Source organism: Propithecus coquereli, unplaced genomic scaffold (assembly GCF_000956105.1).
Source record: "Propithecus coquereli isolate 6110/MARCELLA unplaced genomic scaffold, Pcoq_1.0 Scaffold33, whole genome shotgun sequence".
Taxonomy (NCBI): domain Eukaryota; kingdom Metazoa; phylum Chordata; class Mammalia; order Primates; family Indriidae; genus Propithecus; species Propithecus coquereli.
In genome coordinates this window covers 4,085,558-4,105,618 of record NW_012148952.1, presented here as the reverse complement: position 1 = coordinate 4,105,618, position 20,061 = coordinate 4,085,558, and the positions used below count along the sequence as shown (strand labels likewise).

At 39.2% G+C, this 20,061-nt stretch overlaps 1 protein-coding gene across 1 annotated transcript in view; it reads left to right on the top strand.

Moving 5' to 3' along the window:
* The window catches only part of THSD7B (thrombospondin, type I, domain containing 7B), a 720,444-nt gene that overhangs the window by 95,520 nt on the left and 604,863 nt on the right, over positions 1-20,061 (top strand). The window contains exon 6 of the mRNA XM_012650502.1: positions 7,604-7,801. Coding sequence (XP_012505956.1) covers positions 7,604-7,801 — 198 coding nt within the window. The remainder of the gene's footprint in view (positions 1-7,603; positions 7,802-20,061) is intronic.

The following is a 20,061-nucleotide window of genomic DNA, read 5'->3' as shown; positions in this document are numbered from 1 at the left end:
AAACTAACTTTCATTCTTCTACTAAATCAGAAATCTGGATGTCAGCGGAGACCGGGGACGAGGGGGTGGCACCTGTGCAATTCTCTTATGCAATGTAACCAGAACGTCCCGGGGGCCTCTTCAGTTTATGGACACAGATAAGTTCCTGTTAAAACTAATACCCACAGTCTTGTGATCCACACATGTATAATCAGACCTTGGAAGTTGCTTGTCCTTGCCTATGAGACCCTCAGGGTGACTCATATGCTCTTAGAACCAGTCCTCTTATGTTCAACCTGTTCCACTCCTGTTTATGCCACTGTCTGGAAAATCACATGAGGTTGGGCGGAGGCTCCCCCAGTCATTGTGGCTGTGGCTGTTGCTGTCCAGGCTGCCGCAACTTTGCTGCATGAAGTGCTGCCTTCATCTGCCTTTAAAGCCATAGCACCCACACCAGACCAAGTTGGCTTCATATTATTTGGGATACTTTTGGTTATAGGTGACATACAGCTAAAACAGAAGGGAAGATAGGACCACATCCAAAAGTATGAACAAGGCCAACATGTTAGTCTCTTTCTCTAATTCTTTCTCTCCCTTTCCAGTTCTCTATCTCTCCAGCTCTTGGTTCTACTTTTCTCTGCATTAAGTTCAATTTAAGGCAATACATAAAGTAGACAGAAATGTCTTCCCCAATAGTTACAAAAAGAGTCCTGGAATTGAATCTTATTGGCTGTTTTGTTTCATGTGCTCCTCTCTGAACCACCAGCTCTGACTGGGGGAAGGGGGTGCTACAAGAATGTAGAAGCAGTTGTGAGAGAAGACTTAGCAGATGTTTGTGACATGGATGTTTATTAAATGCTTTGTCCTCTTTGTTCTGAGCCAAAGGTTTTCTACAGCAATTCAGAGAATGCTCCTTTTCCTAATTCTGCGTTGTGCTTTTTGTCCATTAAGCCCAAAGTTTTACAAAACTCATGTGAAAAACTGCTCCTTTAAGTTTTTGTTCAGTCTTCCTTTTCCATATAACTCAGAACCAGCCCATGGAACTCAGCTGGGAAACTCACAACATTCTGCTCCTCCATTTGCCCCAGACTTTCTCCTCATTGGCCCCTATTCCTCTATGGTATAAGTCAACTCTTGCAAATACACCTTGGTCCATCATTCATTACACACCACATGTTGAGGGTTTATTGTATCCACCAAAAGATGCATTCAAATCCTAACCCTGGTACCTGTGAATGTGACATTATTTGGAAATAGGGTCATTGCAGATGTAGTTAAGTGAAGAAGTCACACTAGATGAGGATAGGCCCTATTCCGGTGACTGATGTCCTTAAAAGAAAGGGAGAATTTGAACAGAGACATGCCAAGAAAGGAGAGTACTCTGTGAGGACACTGAGGCACAGAAGACAAAAGGAGAAATCCATATGAAGATGGTGGCAGACATTGTTAGAAATACCCCTACAAGCCGAGGAACGCCGAGGATCGCCAGCCACCACCAGAAGTTGGGAGAGAGACCTGGAACTGATCCTTCCCCAAAGCCTTCACAGGGAGCATGGCCCTGGCAACACCTTGATTTCAGGATTCTAGCCTACACAACTGTGAGGCAGTAACATTGTAAAGTGCCCAGTTTGTGGCACTATGTTTTGGCAGCTTTAGGAAACCAATGCACCACCCAAATTTGCATCAGCAGTTAGGCTCAATAAAGGATACGACATTTCATAAAATGCCAAAAGTGTAAAGAAGTAAAGTTACTTGTGTAAACCCCCACAGTGATTTAGTAGTGGTGAAGCCTGTGCCAGGACAAGGTTTTCTGGCTCGGTTCAATGTGCCTCCAGACTCTAGGCTTCCTTTAGTTCATTTCCTCCATGGACCTAAAGAAGTTTGGACCAAGGTGCAGTCCAGCCCTGTGTACCACCCTAGCCAGTGTGAACCATTACCCTTGAGAGCAAATCATTGAGCTGATGTAGGAGATCAGGAGTTGGGTGTCAGATGCATCTTAGTGCCAGTTCATCTCCATCAAAGAAGTGGGAAAGGAGACTGCAGTTGTTGTCGGAGTTGTGGGAGGGAGGGAGGTTGTGCCAAGAAACACTTAAGAGCACCAGATAACAGGGAAGGGGAGTGTTTTGCTCCTGACAACAATTTTTCAAAGGGAAGCTCAGCCTATGGGGCCCAAGGAAAGGGTGGAGGCAGTAGAACCTCTTACTTGAAGGTGGTAGCGTGCCCACAGCTTCCCATAGAGTTTTGGGGCATGCTCAGATTGATGAGAATTAGCCTCTGTTTTATAGGGACCACACTAAGGCTAAAAGTCCCACTCTCCACAACAAGTAGTCACAGACAGGAGTTAAAGTAAGCTTCCATGATTGCTATTCAGGTCTGGGAGTTTGCTATTTTATAAACGCTTCCCAGGAGCAGAGAGAATTTGGGTGTTTAAGGTCTTGCTAATACCTGTCAGGACCACCTGCCTATAATCCCTCTTGGGAGGAATTAAGAGTAGAGTTTTCCCTCTAGGGAAATGATTCTGTGCCTACAAGGAGGCCAAGCGTGTTGTGATGATGATAAGTAATCTTGTTATTTCCACTAACTTGTGAGCGTGAGGTCTGAGATCCCCTCATTCTTGGCTCCTGTCCCATGATCCTACCGTGGGTTCCACCAGAGTCACTGACTGGTGCAAACTAAATGTAGTTTAGGATTCCACGGAGGCTGGGGTACACAGGCAAGTGCATTAAGCATTGCAAAATTCTGTATGTAAGCAGGGGTGTTTATTCTCACGTTTGAATTCCCTGCTCTCAAATGCACTGAACCCACTAGCAGAAATCTAGGAAATTTATGCTTTTCTAGATATCTCATACTCTTTAAAATACACACACACACACACACACACACACACACACACACACACATACATACACACATGAAGAAAAGTGAAGGATTGGGGGGAAAATAAGCAAACAACAGCAAAATATAAATGTGGAAATTTGGAGATAATTCCTTTTTTCTCCTCACTAGTCCTTCCCAGTTATCATGTTATTACTTTGGTACGTTTCCTTTGTTAACATACAAAAAAATAGTAGAAAATAATGAGAAAGTAGGAAATGTTTTATTATCCAGTAGAAGAAATTAGTTATTATGGAAATTGTCTTCACATGACTTTTATATTTAGAAACTCTTCAATCAGGAATCATCTAAGGTTTGTGGCTGTCAGCTACTCAGAGTACATCAGAAAATCAGGCAGTGCACACAGCCCTCGCACCCTTCCATCGCATTGGTGACAGCCAGACAGGCGAACGGTGCTGGGCAGGTTTGCACTTGTCAGGTGAAGCTGGGATGCCTTTCAGAGGAATGTAAATTGGATCAGGTTTTATCATTTTTCCTTTATCTTTGAGAAACTCCCAGAGAGTTATAATTAGAGATCTATGAAAGAGAACTAGCCTAAAAAAATGCCGATAGACAAACTCTACCTATAGATGTGATGCATTTTTGAAAAATTCTTCTTGATACATAGACATACATTTCTGTGCCATGCTGTCCCTTTCGGACATATTTTAGAAAAGCAACCTTGCCCACATAAGTTGTTCTAAGGAGGAATATGATGCAGTCTTCCCCATGTATCACAATAGCTGACTGCTTACCTGGTAGGACTTCAAGGATTCCTTCCCTCTTCCGATACAGTATCCTCTTCAATCATAGCACCTAAGTTCCTAAAAATTTCCATACAAAAAGACATTTTGAAACTGAGAACCATAACTATTTTTTGAAGACAGTCTTTTCCTATTCTTAAATTAATTTAGATAACATGCTAAAATACTGACATGTTTTTGATATTACATGATAACAGGGAAGATTTCCATTTTCCAACTTTGCCTGCTAGATAGGCTCCATGTTTCATGAGAAGTCTACAAAATCATTTTCCTTTAGTGATGATAATATGTATTTGAAAACATACTTTTTTTTCTTTTTCTTTTTTTTCCATGTCTGTGTGTTTTAGGGCAAGTAGGGAGTTCTGCCTACTTCTCATTCTGAGCATGGGGAGTTCTCATGCTGATGTCACCTCATCAGTATGTCTTTTTATTTCCTGTATTCATAGCAGGCTGTGAACTAATAACGATACCACAATATGCTCCCCCTGCAGGAATGGTTGTTGATTTCTAAAGAGTTGGAATCAAAGTTTCAATCTGCTCAGGTTCTTTGACCCAGAGTTGTTACTCAATGTCCAAGGCCACCAGAGAGGAAGAGCAAATGGGATGCTTAAGCTGGAATAAGCTCCTGTCATTTTCTCTTAACCTGCTGGATATTCCTTAAGTCCATCCCAATGGAACTGGCATAAAGACACAGCGTTGCCTGTGGATAGCTCTGTGGAAGCCCATATGGACGCTTCCATTCACTGACATTGCAGAAACACTGTTCTCAGCCCTGGATGTATCCTCCCGAGACTCCTTTAATTTTTCCATGGATTCAATTAAAAAACACTGACCCCTCTTCTGCCATCTGCTCTTTTTCCTTTTTTCTCCCCAACCCACTATTTGCTCTTTGCTAATTGTCTGCAATAGAATTATACATTAAACCATACTTCCTGGGTCATGGGGGAAAAAAAAGAATCCTTGCAGAATCCTTCAATTCACTAAAGGTGAATTGAATCTATGGTCAGAAAGTGATTATTATAACTCTCTCCTGCTACTCAGTGCCTAAAATTTCAATATCTATTCTGTTTACCTTTAGTTTAAGGGGATGATCCGTGGTACCTTTCAGGTTCACTTTATAAAGTGGAGCTTAAATGCAACATACACAGGAGCTGACTTTAATCCTTTCTTATGAGGAAGCAATGACTCCAATAGACCTCTGCTGATTTTTATATCCATCCATTTAATCAGTGATGTGCCTTTGGAGAAATAATAAAGTGCCATCTTAGTTTTCACATATGTAAAATAGGAATAGTAACTTTTAAAATTGTTTGGAGGATTTATTAATTTAGCATAGTAAAAGTAAAGTGGCTGTCCCGGTCTTGGTAAAGGTAGATGCTTGGTTAATGAATGTGCCTTTTTCCTTTACTGGGTGATATGCTCTGAGAAGGGGACATGTGTGCTTTCCCTTCCTTCCATGGCTTCCCACAGTACAGGACAGTGATGTGCACATGGTGGTTAATGTTTATGGTATTACACTCTCTGATTAATATGGAATTCAGTAAATGAAGGTGAGTGGTTGGCTGGCCCCAGCCACCGTGGACTTGGCTGTTGTATATCTTTCAGAACAGAAGCACCTGGAGGAAGCCTGATGCCTATTGTAGGCAAATGTGTGATTAAAGTTAAGTGCTAGCAAGAGAATCCAAGGTTTTTGTTTTATGCTGAGCTCGTGGTATGATTTGATCCTAGTTAGAGTCAGGACAAGGGCGCTACAGATGAAAGACTGAAAGAATTTATTGACTGAGGAGATGTAATCTACAGATTTATGGCAAGATGGATGCAACTTGATTTATGGAGGGAAACTGTGCACGCCCCTAAATGACATTAGCCTCCAGGTAAGGGACACCCAGAATCCCTTGGTAAAGACTGCTAAGTTTCTGTGCTTAACTGTGAGCGGGCTGTCAAACAATGTAAATCATGGGGATCCATGTCACATCTTGCTTAAAGATAAAATCTCAACAAGCACAAACGTAAGACAATAAATAAGCAGCATACGGATATTACATGTAACAACAGAGGCTATTTAAGTTGTGCGGCAGTGAGAGCTCAGAGGTCATTGTAATTTGGTGTTCATCAAGTGCAGTTTAGAGCCCTGTATGTTCCCCGTCTCTCTTCTGAGGTGGCCAGAAAGGGATCTGAGGCATCCCTTCTGTAAAGTTTATTTTGACTAGTTAGTGATGTAGATTTGGAGGTATGAAGCAGGGCTGAAGCCATCCTTTTTCTTTCTTTCTTTCTTTCTTTTTTTAATCGCCCCTGACCTTAACATTTCCAATGCCACGAGAGTGCAGTCCCTGGGAAGAATGATGCCTTCCTATAGGTAACTACTGATCCTTAACTAAGAGTCCAAGAGTCTATTTTAAAGGGAGTCTGTGGGTTAGTCTAGACCAAGAAAACATGAATAAAGCATGTAGGACTGTTAATATAAAATATTTGCCCAGCCCTATACTATTCTAAGCAAGCTCAGCTTGCTCTTGTGTCCTGAAACCACGAGTCCATTGTATCCTAGGCTCCTTGGCTGTGCTCCTTAAGAGAAGCCAGTCTTTCTCCAGCTTCACTTTGATGTTTGTAACTTTTCGTCTCATTATCATTGGTGGCAAAACTGAGAGAGACATTATCTCTTATGTCCCCTAACTTGTTCTTCTCTCTCCTGCGGGAGCGATGGTAAGTATAGAACTCTCATTCTGGCAATTGAACACTCTATTCTCCTATCGAAGTCTCTCCTTTTCTTTACTTACCCCAAGGAATAAATGAATAATAATTCCTTAAAATCTTACCCATGCTAAAATACTGATTTCATTTAAAAAAAAAAAAGACTTAAAGGAAATAAATCTGTTGATTGCATTTGGAGTATAAACAATGGGAGATAAGATATGAGATCTATAGGAGGTAGACATAGCCTTTAGAAATGATATAGTGTAAGGGCCAGAAATTGAAAACCCAGACTAAAGGGTTTAATCTGGTTCTCGGTCATTCTATTTTAGGTCATTTGGTTTTTTAGAAACATAAATGAGTTTCTATCATTTAAAAATAGGGAGATTTCATATAAAAGCTAAACAGAACTTAGATTTCTTGTTTTTCAGACCAAATTGGAAGGTCTGTTAACAGGGGGTCCACATACTCTCGTGGCAACTGTCAGTGGAAGCTGAAGAGCAGCCAAGCATTTCAGAGCAAGCCCACCTTTGACCACCGACCCTGCCGCTCTACAGTCTATGGTTGGCCCATTGCCCTGGATGTCTACCTTCTGGACTCCTGTTCATTTGAGTTTGTGACTCTGTAGGCCCATAGCATGTAAGACCCGTTTATGTGCTTGTTATGGTCTCTGGCTGGTGGGACTTTGGGGCTTTAGTCCCACAGTAAATATATTTTTAATTAAATAACAGACTAGGGACTCATGTCTAGCCAGGGTGGAGAATGAAGCCCAAAGAGATATTATCTTTACAGGCAGACTGATGTGTAAGTGTCACTGAAGTGATGGAGGGCAATCTCAGAGTAGGAAGCTGTGATCTGTCAGGCACCAGGGATCTACCGAAGTGTAGATGTACTTTCAACTTAGTACAGTGAAACAAGAATGTCAAAAACAACAGCAAAAGGAAAATTCCGACTTATCTATGCTTAGGCCATTTCTGTGGGTCTTCATTTATTTTTACTGGTTTATTGATACCGTTGGACTTATACAACTTACTATTCCATTTAATTATGTTTGGCCTCTAAACCCTAGGTTATAAACTCTTGGAAGACAGATTTCCTGCCCTCATTTTTTCCATTTTCTTTTTTCTTTTCTACTTCTTATCCCTCCACTTCACATAAAATAAAACACATCAAAATAATATATGCTTTAGAGCAATTCATACTCAAATAAAACTTTCATCTCTTACCTAGCTGCTACTTCTTTTTCTTTAGTGGCCAAGAATGAAATCCTGTGAAACTCTTGTTCTCTTTCCCTTTAGGATTTAGAACACGGCAGCGCCATGTCCTCATGGAATCCACGGGCCCTGCGGGGCATTGCCCTCATTTGGTGGAGTCAGTTCCTTGTGAGGATCCAATATGCTACCGATGGCTGGCATCAGAAGGGATCTGTATCCCAGATCATGGAAAATGTGGCCTGGGACATCGCATCCTGAAGGCCATCTGCCAGGATGACCGAGGTATGACCCAGTGACACACTAGAGGTGTTGAGTGACAGTAGCCAAATAGCATATTGCCTATCTCTAAGTGGTCATTGTCACGAGGGAGAGAAGCACAGCCCTTCCTATCCTGGAATATTTATGTTTAAGTCAAGTGACACATTGCTGAAAGAAGATCGCCATGACTTAATGTGGGGCCACACACTCCATAACAGAATAACGCTATTTGATTATGCCTGAATGTGATACAGGCAACCTAGAGATTTCTCAGGACATTTGAATTTCTCAAGACAAATAGAAAACAAATCTCCTGGAGAGTCTTCAATTTATCAATACAAAACAAGTTTGGGTCAATATATAATGTGCCTTCATATACTATAAACAAATACTACCTTGTGAAGATTCTAGGGCTGCAACTCCATCCAAGTTAAATAAAAAAAAAAAACTATTATCTTTTCATTTATATAACATTGGACTAGTATCAGCTCTAGACATAACAGCAACATTTCGAAAGAACCATTTTATACGTACGTTGTCAAGATTTACGAAACTAACAATGATGTCTTTCCTCGATGACCAAACATCTAGTATAATGGTTGTTTGAAATGAAGGGCTATTTAGAAAATATATGTAAGTCACGTGGAAATGAGAAAAGTGCCATATAAAACCTTTATCCTGGAGTTTAAAAAAAATTCAGTCCCTTAGAAGAATATAGAGTGTATCTATTAATCAGTTTTGGAATGAGAAGCCCCATTTATAATGCTCTTGGTATGTGGGATGAATGTTTTGACTTATGCAGCTAAGTAATCCATTGAACAGAAGGAAATTACAAAGCGAGTTCAGAATGGATAACAGCATCCACGCAGGGCTGGCATACAGCAAAGTATTTCCTTCCTTTTTCTTCCTGTCTCCCTCTCCCTCCCTTCCTCCTTCCTTCATTTCTTCCTTTCTTTTTTCTTTTTAATTACTACCATAATTAGGCATATATGCATTTTATCAAATGATACAACTGGTTACCTCTAGAAACCAGGTAGCTGTTTAATCAGAGGGCAATGACAGCTTGTATTAGCTACAGCAGATATTTAAAAATTCTAATAGTGGCTACTTCTAATATTAACAAATGATTTTTGAACTGTGATAATATATGCGCAATTTAGTAACAGAGATCAGTTTTGTATTACTTTTCTTTGTGTGATACTGTGATTTATAATAAGAAATATTTATTTTGATCTTTGTCCCTGGTTCCTGGCCAGAGCTCCTAAAACCCTTGTAATTTCCTGAGCTATAGAATTGCTAGGAGAATCTTTTGTTCTAATATTTGGTCTTTGATTCTGCTTCCTGACACAGCTCCTAAATCCCGTAGAATTTCCTGGGTGATAGAAGCATGTTTTCTTCTAATGAGGCAGCTCTTGGTGGGCTCCCATATGGGGATTGGTCACCAGAAAGGCCAAGCCATGATTAGAAGCTCAGGAATTTCAGCCCTACCTCTCATTCTGTGAAAAGAAGAGAGAGGTTGGAGATTGAGTTAATAATTGGACATGCCTACGTGATGAAGCTTTCATAAAAATCACTGAACTATGGGGTTCAGAGAGCTTTTTGGTTGGTGAATATGTGGAGGTATCTGGAGGTGGAATGCCCCAGAAAGGGCATGGCAGCTCTGTCCCTCACCCCCCATACCTCACCCTATGCTTCTCTTCCTCTGGCTGTTCATCTGTCTTCTTTGTATTTTTCTTTATAATAAACCAGTAAACAAAAGTCAAGTGTTTCCCTGAGTTTGTTAGATGTCCTAGCAAATTATGGAACCCGAATAGGGTATCCTAGGAACCCCAGTTTATATCCATGGGTCTGAAGCACAGCAGACAATCTGGGGTTTGTGATTGGCATCTGAAGTGAGGGGCATTCTTGTGGAATGGAGCCCTTAAACTATGGGATCTGATATTAACTCCAGACATTGTGAAAATTGAGTTAAACTGTAGGACATCCACATCGTGTTGGAGAATTGCTTGGTATGAGGAAAAACCTGCACATCTGGTCACAGAAGTGTTCTGTGTTGAGTGTGGTGCAAGAAGTGAAGTACAGAGGTTTAAAAACGTGAGATCTAGGGTTAGACAGCTTGGAATTTCAACTCTGCTACTCACTTGCTAGATGATCTCAGGAAACTTAATTAACTTGGTTCCAGTTTAATAGCAAGTACATGTGGTGTTTGTTTTTCCATTCTTAGGATACTTCACTTAGGATAATGGTCTCCATATCCATCCAAATTCTTGCAAAAGGCATTATTAATACATCCTTTTTATGACTGAGTAGTACTCCATGGTATACATATACCACATTTTGTTAATCCACTCATGGTTTGATGGGCACTTGGGTTGATTCCAAATCTTTGCAGTTGTGACTTGTGCTGCAATAAACATTGAGTGCAGGTGTCTTTTTGATAAAATGACTTTTTTTTCCTTTGGGTAGATACCCTGTAGTGGGATTGTTGGATAGAATGGTAGGTTTAGTTCTTTGAGGGATCTCCATGCTATTTTCCATAGAGGTTGTAATTATTTGCAGTCCCACCAATAGCGTATAGGTCTTCCTTTCTCTCTGCATCCACGCCAATGTCTTTTGTTTTGGACTTTTTTATAAAAGCCGTTCTAACGGGTAGGTGATATCTCATTGTGGTTTTAATTTGCGTTTCCCTGATGATTAGTTGACCATTTTTTCATGTTTATTGGACATTTTTCTATCTTCTTTTAAAAAGCTCTGTTCATGTGTTTTTCCCACTTTGTCATGGGTTTTTTTTTTCTTAATGATTTGTTGAGTTCTTTGTAGATTCTGAGTATTAGTTCTTTATTAGAAGTATAGCTTGCAGATATTTTCTCCTATTGTGTAGGTTGTATATTTGCTCTGTTGATCGTTTCCTTGGCTGTGTGAAGCTTTTTAGTTTAATCAAATCCCATTTATTTATTTTTGTTGTTGCTGTGATTGCCATTGGGGTCTTAGTATAAATTCTTTGTGTAGGCTGATATCTTGAAGAGTCTTTCCTACAGAATTTCCTCTAGAATTTGACCTAACTGATGAGCACACATGTGCACAGAGGAATGTAAAACTTAGTGGAAATCAAGCAGGAGGGGGAGAAGGGGAGGGGCAAAAACCTATTTAATGGGAATAATGATCACTGTTTGGGTGATGGGCACTCTTATAGCCATGACTCAAGCATTAGAAGAGAGATCCATGTAACTAAAACCATGTGTACCCCCTTAATACTTTGAAATAAAAAAAAAGGCTGAGTGGGAATAATATACTGGGAAGAAAGAGATACTGTCCCTGATGTCAAGAAGTTTTGTAATTTCTTGTTTGCAGAGAGCTATGTAATCAAATAACCCCCTTAATAATATGTAATTACAAAGAAAATTTTAAAAAAATTAACTTGGAAGCATCCTTTCCTTCAGCTGTCAAGTAAGGTAGTAAAATCTACCTCTCACTCTCAAGACTGTGAGAGTTAAATGAGCTATATAAAAGTGATTAGTGAAGTACCTGGTACATAACCATTTAAAACAATCTAAAAACTTATTTCACTTATATTTCACATTTATTATTATACCTTGTCCTGAGGAAATTGTGCAAAGAGCATTCTTTTACAAAATGAAAATAATAATGGGGATTAGGATAACCATAAGAACTTCTTCCTCCCAACCTGCAGCTGAGAAAGCAGGAAGATCATTTGTGCAGTTAGAACCCAGTGAGAAATGACTATCATGCTCTGTCATCTCATAGCAGGTATTGGAGGGTTGTCATGATATAGTATGTTCATTGGGCTAGAAACTTCTTTCACAGTATATGCCGTGCTTTGTGCAATAATTGTAGAAGTATCAACTTTAGCATTTTATAGCAGTTTTAAAGCTTTATTGCTCATTACCATGAAATGACTACTTTTCAGGTATTTACTTACATTGTCGACTTCTGTGGAGAGAAGAATTAATACTTGTCCGTATCAGCTCCGTGAAGTCTCTGTGGTAGTTAAATACCTGGATGTCCCCCGGATTGTGTGTTGGGCAGCAGCCACAGTTGTTAGTACAGGATATTGTCCTCATAATGGCTGCAACAGACATTTGTCCAGTGAGAAAGTGAAAATGTGGTCTGGTTGCACTTTGTGAGATTGAGCTTCTGTGTGATTCTGTGTGATTGATAATGCAGGTTTGGCAGAGAAGTGTTCCTGTTGAAGTTATCAGGGTCTTTCCATGGCTACAGAAATCGACAGTTCTGTTGACTCTCATTATAATGCCTGGAGAAAGAAAGTTTTGAGACATACTCCCCTGTGATCTTTTTTCTTGGAACATTCAATAGTTTTTTTTTTTTCTTCATCACTCTGAGTTTATTAATTGTTTCATAGGCCCTTTATTTAGAATTAAATAGATAAGACCAAACAAAATATCTTATTTTTGATTTTAAAAAAAACCCTCATATTAAATCCAATCATATTTGAGGCCTACTATAATTTGAAAGGGTGACTTGCTTTGTCTACCATTTTTAGGATTTTCCATATTGACTCACTCCAGATATCCCACATACAGGTGTATTAGAAAGGATCATTTAGCAACCCTGTAAAATATCATGCTCCATTCAGATTGTGGAGCCAAGAGGTTTCTATATAACCTGATCAGGATTCCGTAGACTTGACAGTGTCTTGTTGGGTGTTCTCTTGCTTTTAGGGAGACATATCTCTCTCTCCTAGAAGTTTGTTTGGACCGTTATCTTGGAAACTTCAAAAATACATAATCTATGTCATATTGAAGTCAGAAAGTAACTGGAAATAGCAATTTTTGATATGCCTAAACCTCATTGATTAGTTTAAGCATGTGATCTATTTTGACTACCTAAGATCCAAGTAGTCATCTACGAATTTCTATAGCTTTCTCTGCTTTGTTCTACTCTCTACTTTGATTTATTAGTGATACTGTTTTATCAGTCTCACGGAAGCTACTATTTTTCACTCAGGCCTGTGATTATAGCAAACAACGTGTTAGTCAGTGATATTTATTTTGAGGAGAAAAATTGCATAATAGATTATATGAATGAGTATTCTGATTTGGAATCTGATTTTCAAGTCTCTGATTGGTGTCAGCTTTGATTTCTCTCCTCTGTACAACATCTCATCATTGTGTGGGTCAATACACATTAACTGAACACCTGTCCCATTGGCAGGCAGGTTTCCTCATTTCAAAGGAGGCATTTGAAATGTAAATGGAGAGTGAATCAAAAATTTGAGCCAAACATATTTTTCCTTTAGATTATCAGGTTTGTTCATTGTACGTTAAACTTTGATTTTCAAACATGTAAGTGGTTCATTGTTGCCAGGTTTCACCGGCAATTGATGAAGGTTTACCACTATGTGATACCTTCATGGAGCAGGTTGGGAAAGCCCCCATAATAGTGCTGGGGCAGTGGACAGTGATCCCAGTGGATGGCGAGTGACCACTATGTATCATCTTTCATGTGTCCATAATGCAAAATGGGCAGGGTCATTGGATTAACACCCATCTTCCTGCTGGAGCAGTCAGACCCCCAGCACTCACCACGTGCTTTGCCCTTTTATTTGCCCAATAGGCTATCTTGGAGAAAAAAAGTGTTTATCTATTTCAGCAAACATCTTCATTCAGAGAGAATGCAGCACAGATCTTGTACTTATAGAAAGCAAATACCCACACTGGTGAAAAGTGTAATAGATTGGGAAGAGCAAAGTTCACATGTAGATAGTGGAATTAGAGTTCTCTGGTGTTGCCACAAACACCCTCTTGCATACAGGGTTTCTTTTTTTTTTTTTTTTTGAGACAGAGTCTCACTCTGTTGCCCTGGCTAGAGTGAGTGCCGTGGCGTCAGCCTAGCTCACAGCAACCTCAAACTCCTGGGCTCAAGCGATTCTTCTGCCTTCAGCCTCCCGAGCAGCTGGGACTACAGGCATGCGCCACCATGCCCGGCTAATTTTTTCTATATATTTTTAGTTGTCCGATTAATTTCTTTCTATTTTTAGTAGAGACGGGGTCTCGCTCTTGCTCAGGCTGGTTTTGAACTCCTGAGCTCAAACGATCCGCCCGCCTCGGCCTCCCAGAGTGCTAGGATTACAGGCCATACAAGGTTTCTTATTTTCACAGTTGCACTAGACATTTTCGATGCAAATATTTTCTTAAGTGGTGTATATATTTGCACAGCATGAGGAATGATTTCCCATCATTAAGGTGACTTTGCTTTTCATTTCAAGGGTATATTTCTAGGAGTACTTGTCTTGCATCATTAACCTTGAACAATCCAAGAATGTTACCTTTAATCTTGGCTAAAATGACATGTACTTGTAAGTTCTAACAACATAAGTACCTTTTTAAGGAGAGCTTCAATTGGTGGAAAGTGTGCTAGAATAATCACTTACCTGAGTTGGATTAAACATTATTTTAATATTTTTAAATCTATGATTGGAGTTGGAAGTTTTGTATTGTTTATTTTTAGATCTCAAAAAATGTTCTTTGCCTTACCTGTGAGAATAATGTCAAACTCCATTGAAATAAAAATTATTTATTGGAATCTTTTGTGATTCACCAGAATTCTAAATAGAACCCCTTTTGTGTTTATTTTCTAAACCTTTCGATTATGCTGTGTCTCGTGTTGTTAACAAGTGTTGCTTGACTTCTTCTCTGTATATATTTTCTTCCTCTTATAAGACTTTATATTAATAAATGCTATTTCAGCACAATATGTATTTTCTCATATTTGGGGAAGAAAGAGGAACAGATTATTCTTCACATATTTCTCTTCCACATAACTATATTCCTACAGTGAATCAACCTATTAAAGACACAAAATTAGAGCCACCACCGAGGATACCAGAGGCTCTGAAATAAAATTCAAATGCAGATTTTCTAAAAGTTTTGATCTTGGTTGAAATAAGTATGCAGTTTATTAAGATGTGAATTTTGGAAAGGATAATACTAATTGTTTTTTTTTAAAGAAAGTATAATTTTTTTCTTACACTATCAATTTTTAATTTATTTCTATTTTGAGTAGGAAAAAAAAACACTTACCTTTTCATAAAGGATGGGAATCTTGTCTTGCCAACATCTTTCCAACTTTTCAGAGAGATCAGACAAGGGGAGAATTAACATGGACATGCATTTATATTGGTAGTGCAGATTCAGAGAAATGGCCTTTGGAATAGACTTAGTGGATTGTATAATAGCATGCACTGCTGTTTCCTGCCCAGATTCCCTCAGCCATTTACAACTTCTGTGTGCATTAGCATGAGATTCCAACTGACATCACCTGTATCTCTTTGACTGAGGAATTTCTCTGGCCACTACAACCTTGCTAGGGAATTAACAATCCCAAGGAGCAGCTTTCAATCAATGATTGAGAATAGGTGTAAACATACCCACCTTCTTGCTTCTCAATTGGAATAACCTTGGGATATAAGTTTGATGCTGTTTCCTACTCTCCTAGTGAAATGAAGCTCCACTTCTCCTGGTGATAATGTATTTGATTAAACCCCTTTTATCAGCCTCCTCACTTTCCTGTCTCACTTCCCAAGTCTTTTACTGGTTCCCTGGCATTACGTGTCCAAGAATCTTTATCACAGAGTTTCATTTTGATGCAGCTCAAACTAAGACAAGGATGGTTGGAAAGGTGTTTAGTTGATCCTGTCTTGTAGGCGATACAAGATCCAATTCAAGTCATACCATATTGATTACAATTTTTAAAGAATCTCCTTCCAAGGAAGAAATGATAGAGTCATTCATGAGAGCTCATTCAATGTTTTGAACAACTCTCACTATTTATTAATTAGTAGGCCATATCGAAAGGGCTTCAATATACTGATTCTGTCCTCCCTATGAAAACATAAAAAAATGTGATTGAATCTCATTTATTTCCTATTAGGCAATCTAGGTAAAGTACACCTTCATCTTGAGTCTTGTTTTTTAGCAATTGAGTCATTTACGACTCTCTGGGAGAGGACTAGGTTATTCATATTTTCATTTTGTAGGGGACTCCAGAGTGTATCAGAAGGTCTCTGAAGAACAAGAGAAATAGACCTCTTTGGGTTGTTAAGGTGATTATCAGTGTAGGTGAATTGGGTCTGAAGTGTTGGGGGAACATGTAGCTCTATCTCATTTGTTCTAGATCTGTGGTTCTAAAATTATTGGGCATTAGCATCACCTGGAGGCCTTGTGAAAACACACATTTCTGGCTCTCGCTCTAGAATTTCTGATCCAGTAAGTGTGGGATGGAGCTCAAGAATGTATATTTCTGACAAGTTTCCGGGTAATGCTGATGGTCCTGGTGGAGGGACTGGACTTTGCGAGAAACACTGTTCTAGGCCATCGAGAGCAGATGGACAACCTCACAATGTCAGCTCCAGCAGGGGCAGGACTGGGCTAGAACAGTGCAACGCATGCCTTACAATTAGAATCAAGAGTGGCATGGGTGCTGATTTTTTTCTTGTTTCCTGATGGAGAAGTTATTCTTGAAATCCATAAAATATATTACTGAATTTCTAGGAGCAAGCAGCAGTGAGTAAATATTCCTTTATTTCTTTATTTTACCTAGATGGATTACTAAAAGATCAAATAGTGGAAAGCAATAGTGTTCTCTTGCAGAAACAGAAGACACATAATATGTGAGATGAGTTATTTAGGTTTAGAGGAGAGAATTTTCCTTTTCAGCAAGCTGTCTTTTTCAGACCACCGACAGGTAGCAGTTTGGTATCAATGTCCTTACTGAAGGAGGTATGGTGATGACAAATATGTTGTATTAAATTTTGAAATGAACCTGACATTGCAGTTGAAAGTGCCAATAAGATCAAGCTGTGCTATTCACGCTACAGGAATCCGACTGCAAAGGAGATTAAATTAGAAAGTTCCTGTAGCCAAGTTCCTCATTCCCTTTCATTTAGCTGTCTTGCAGTGAAATTAAAGATGAAACTCTAATAATGTTTGGCAATGAGGGAGACCAAAAGAGAAAAATAGAGACTCATTCTAATCAGAGTTTCCCCATCCATGTTTGATGGGAAGGTGGAGAGTAGATGTAAACTGGTGAATCAATTTAAATGCTAAAGAGAAAGGAACTGCAATGCGGCTTTAAATATATTTACTGTATGTTGACTGTTGATAAACAGGTATTGTATTTTGAATTACTTCCTCTTTCCACCCTGCTGCATACCTAGACATTACAAGATAGCTTTCCTCTTTTTTTCTCTTTTAAAAGGTTCCTAAATAAATGACTGTATTCCCATCACTACCCCACCAGTATTTCAGTCAGACTAAATATAGTCTGATTTTTCCAGGTTTTAATATTTAGAAATAGCTGAGAGTAAATTGCTTCCTGAATGCGCCTGTGTCTCTCATAGGAAGGCTGTCTTCCTTTTCTATCTCCTCTGAAGTTCATTTTAGGCATTCCACATAATTCAAGAAGTAAAATGAGTCATAGATTGTACAAATACTTCAAAATGTAGTTCATATGATTTAATGGTCCACCTAACCTTTCAGCGGGAATTAATGTGAGATTTTCACCCTGCCGTTACTTTCAACTCCCTCTCCCGGGGATGTGCTCTAAGTTTCCCCATTCCATTGTGTGTTACACTCCAATGTCAATAACAGAGATTAGTTATAGCAGTAGTCACAAGGATAGAATTTTGGTTTTTTTATTCTGAAAAGTATTTTAAAGTAGTAGTTGGCTGTTTCGTATGACCTTTGGCTGATGTCTCTTGTCACAGCATCTACCAGTTTTCCCTCTATATAGACATAGGAAAAGCAAAGAACACAGATTAAAACTCATTTCCAGTGTGAAGGAGTAATCTTCACTGTGAAGATGGCCAATATAACTAGATGAGCAATACAGTCAGAAGCTTACCCATGCTGTACCTATTGGAGTGTTTTTAGGAAAATAGGATAAAATAAAACTCTCCTTGAGGCCCATCCATCCCATGAGAAATCAATTAGAAGAAAATTTTACTTAATCTTGTAATCAAATGCTTTTTGAATTACTAAATTGAAGTAATATATACATATACCTTAACTGCTTAATGAATCAAAATTAAGAATTCATAGTGTGTAACACTTTGTGCTCTGCTGTTCATTCCATACTTACTGAGTTGAATGTCTGCTATGCTTAAAGAAGTGTATAATCTTCTATGGGAAGATATCTAAGAAGTAGAAATTAATTTTTTCCTTAAATAAATCACATATTTTATTTCAAAGAAACATTAACTAAAGGAAAAACATGAGTTGAATGTTAATTCAGGGATATCTTATGACTATGATATTTCTCTTACTTCATAAGTAGATTTCAACCAACAAGCACCTAGAAAATCCATAGCTCACAATAAGTGCTCCCTCTGCCTCTGTTACCTCTTTGATAATTTACTTCCATAGTCAAGATCATGTTCCCCTGCCTCAGATGCTCATCCTCCTCTTCTTCCTTTGACTAATTCTTACTCATCCTTTAAAAACTTGAATTGTCACGCCTGTAATCCTAGCACTTTGGGAGGCCGAGGTGGGAGGATTGTTTGGTGGCAGGAGTTCAAGACCATCCTGGGCAACATAGCAAGACTCAATCTCTACAAAAAATGGAAAAATTAGCCAAATGTGGTGGTGTGCACCTATAGTCCTAGTTACTTGGAAGGCTGAAACAGGAGGATAGCTTAAGCCCAGGAGTTTGAGGTTGCAGTGAGCTATGATAATGCCCCTGCACTCTAGCCAGGGCCATAGAGCGAGACCCTATCTCAAAACAAACAAACAAACTTGGATTGGTGTCCTTCAGGAAGATTCTCCTCCACTCCCGCCCTGACTATTTCACGCTGGACTAGAGTCTCAAGTTACCCCCTGCCCTGGATTATTTGTCACAACCACTTACGATAATTCCATTTCCTTGGTAGGTGATTGGTTCAGAAATGTGTAGGGTTAAATCTGTTCAGAACAACGAGATGTGAGAAGAGGGACTTGAACAAAGATGGGTGTTGTTTTAATTGCTGCCGTGCTCCAGAATATGTGGATTCAGGATGAAGGCAGTACTGTGTACAGTAGGACGGAGATGGAAAGATACTCTGGGATCTGGAAGACATTGTTGAGCTCCTGAATCAACAGTCTGAGCACTGGCTGTTCTGTAAAACAATGCATTTCCTTGCTGTTAAAGCCAGTCTCTATCAGAGTGTGTTTCAGCTGCTGCAGAAGTCATCCTAATTGATAGACTGCCCATCTTCTGTGTTCTTGTAATACTTTGTGATTCAGTTAGCGATATATTTACCACATTTTATTGAAATTATTTGCTCACTCCTGTTTTCCCTGTTTGACTTTTAGCTTCTCAAGGGCAAAAACCTTGACTTATTCATGGTTTTATTCTTGGCATGATGCCAGAGTGTCTGGTATATTAAGGTATACTCAATAAATGTTTATAGAACTTAAGAGAGTTATTTCAATTGATTCACACAACAGCCCGATTGGGAATTGTCATTATTACTCCAGTTTTACTGATGAGGAAATTTTAGGCCAGAGATGTTGATAGTCTGGAGTCACTTAACTAGTAATTTCTAACACCAGAAGCTTGAACTCCATTCCTATGACCTCAAGCCGATGTTTGTTCTACTTCATCAATGTCAGTGAATGCCTATCATATGTGCCAACTACATTGATATTGCCCTGCTGCAGACCCAGGCAATAACTTTCATTAGTTAAGATGTTATTCTTTTATGTCAGACTTGGCCTGAGATTCACCCTCAATGCAGCACGAAATACAGTTACACCAATTCACCGGTGTAGGCCCGGGAAGCCTATTCCTACTCACACATTGAGCATATTGCCTCTGTTTTCCCTAGTATGAGCTATGAGCAGAAGAGAGCTCACCTGGTACAATGAAAACATAAAGCCCACACACATTTTCTTCTGGCACAAAGTATATTCAAGTTAGATACGTACTAGTTATCTGGCTTTCCCTGGCTATTGTACTTCTAATCTTGATCATATTCAGACAGCTAAGCAGCACAGAAATTATTCATCAGACTGGATCGGGCGAGAGAAGCAGATTCTTTGTAAAAGGAGATATGTGAAATCATAAAAAGAAGGTAGGAAAGAGCTATTTAGGGACAAACAGCCTTTCACTCCTTCATAGTAGGGGTATAGTAGGGGTATTCCTAGAGGGAGGTGATAGCAGAGCTGCTAAAAACACCATACTGTGAAGTGTGAGGAATTTTGGTAAAAAGAAAGCAAAATTCTATGCACAAAAGTGGTCTTTCATATTACATCAGAGTTTATTAAAAT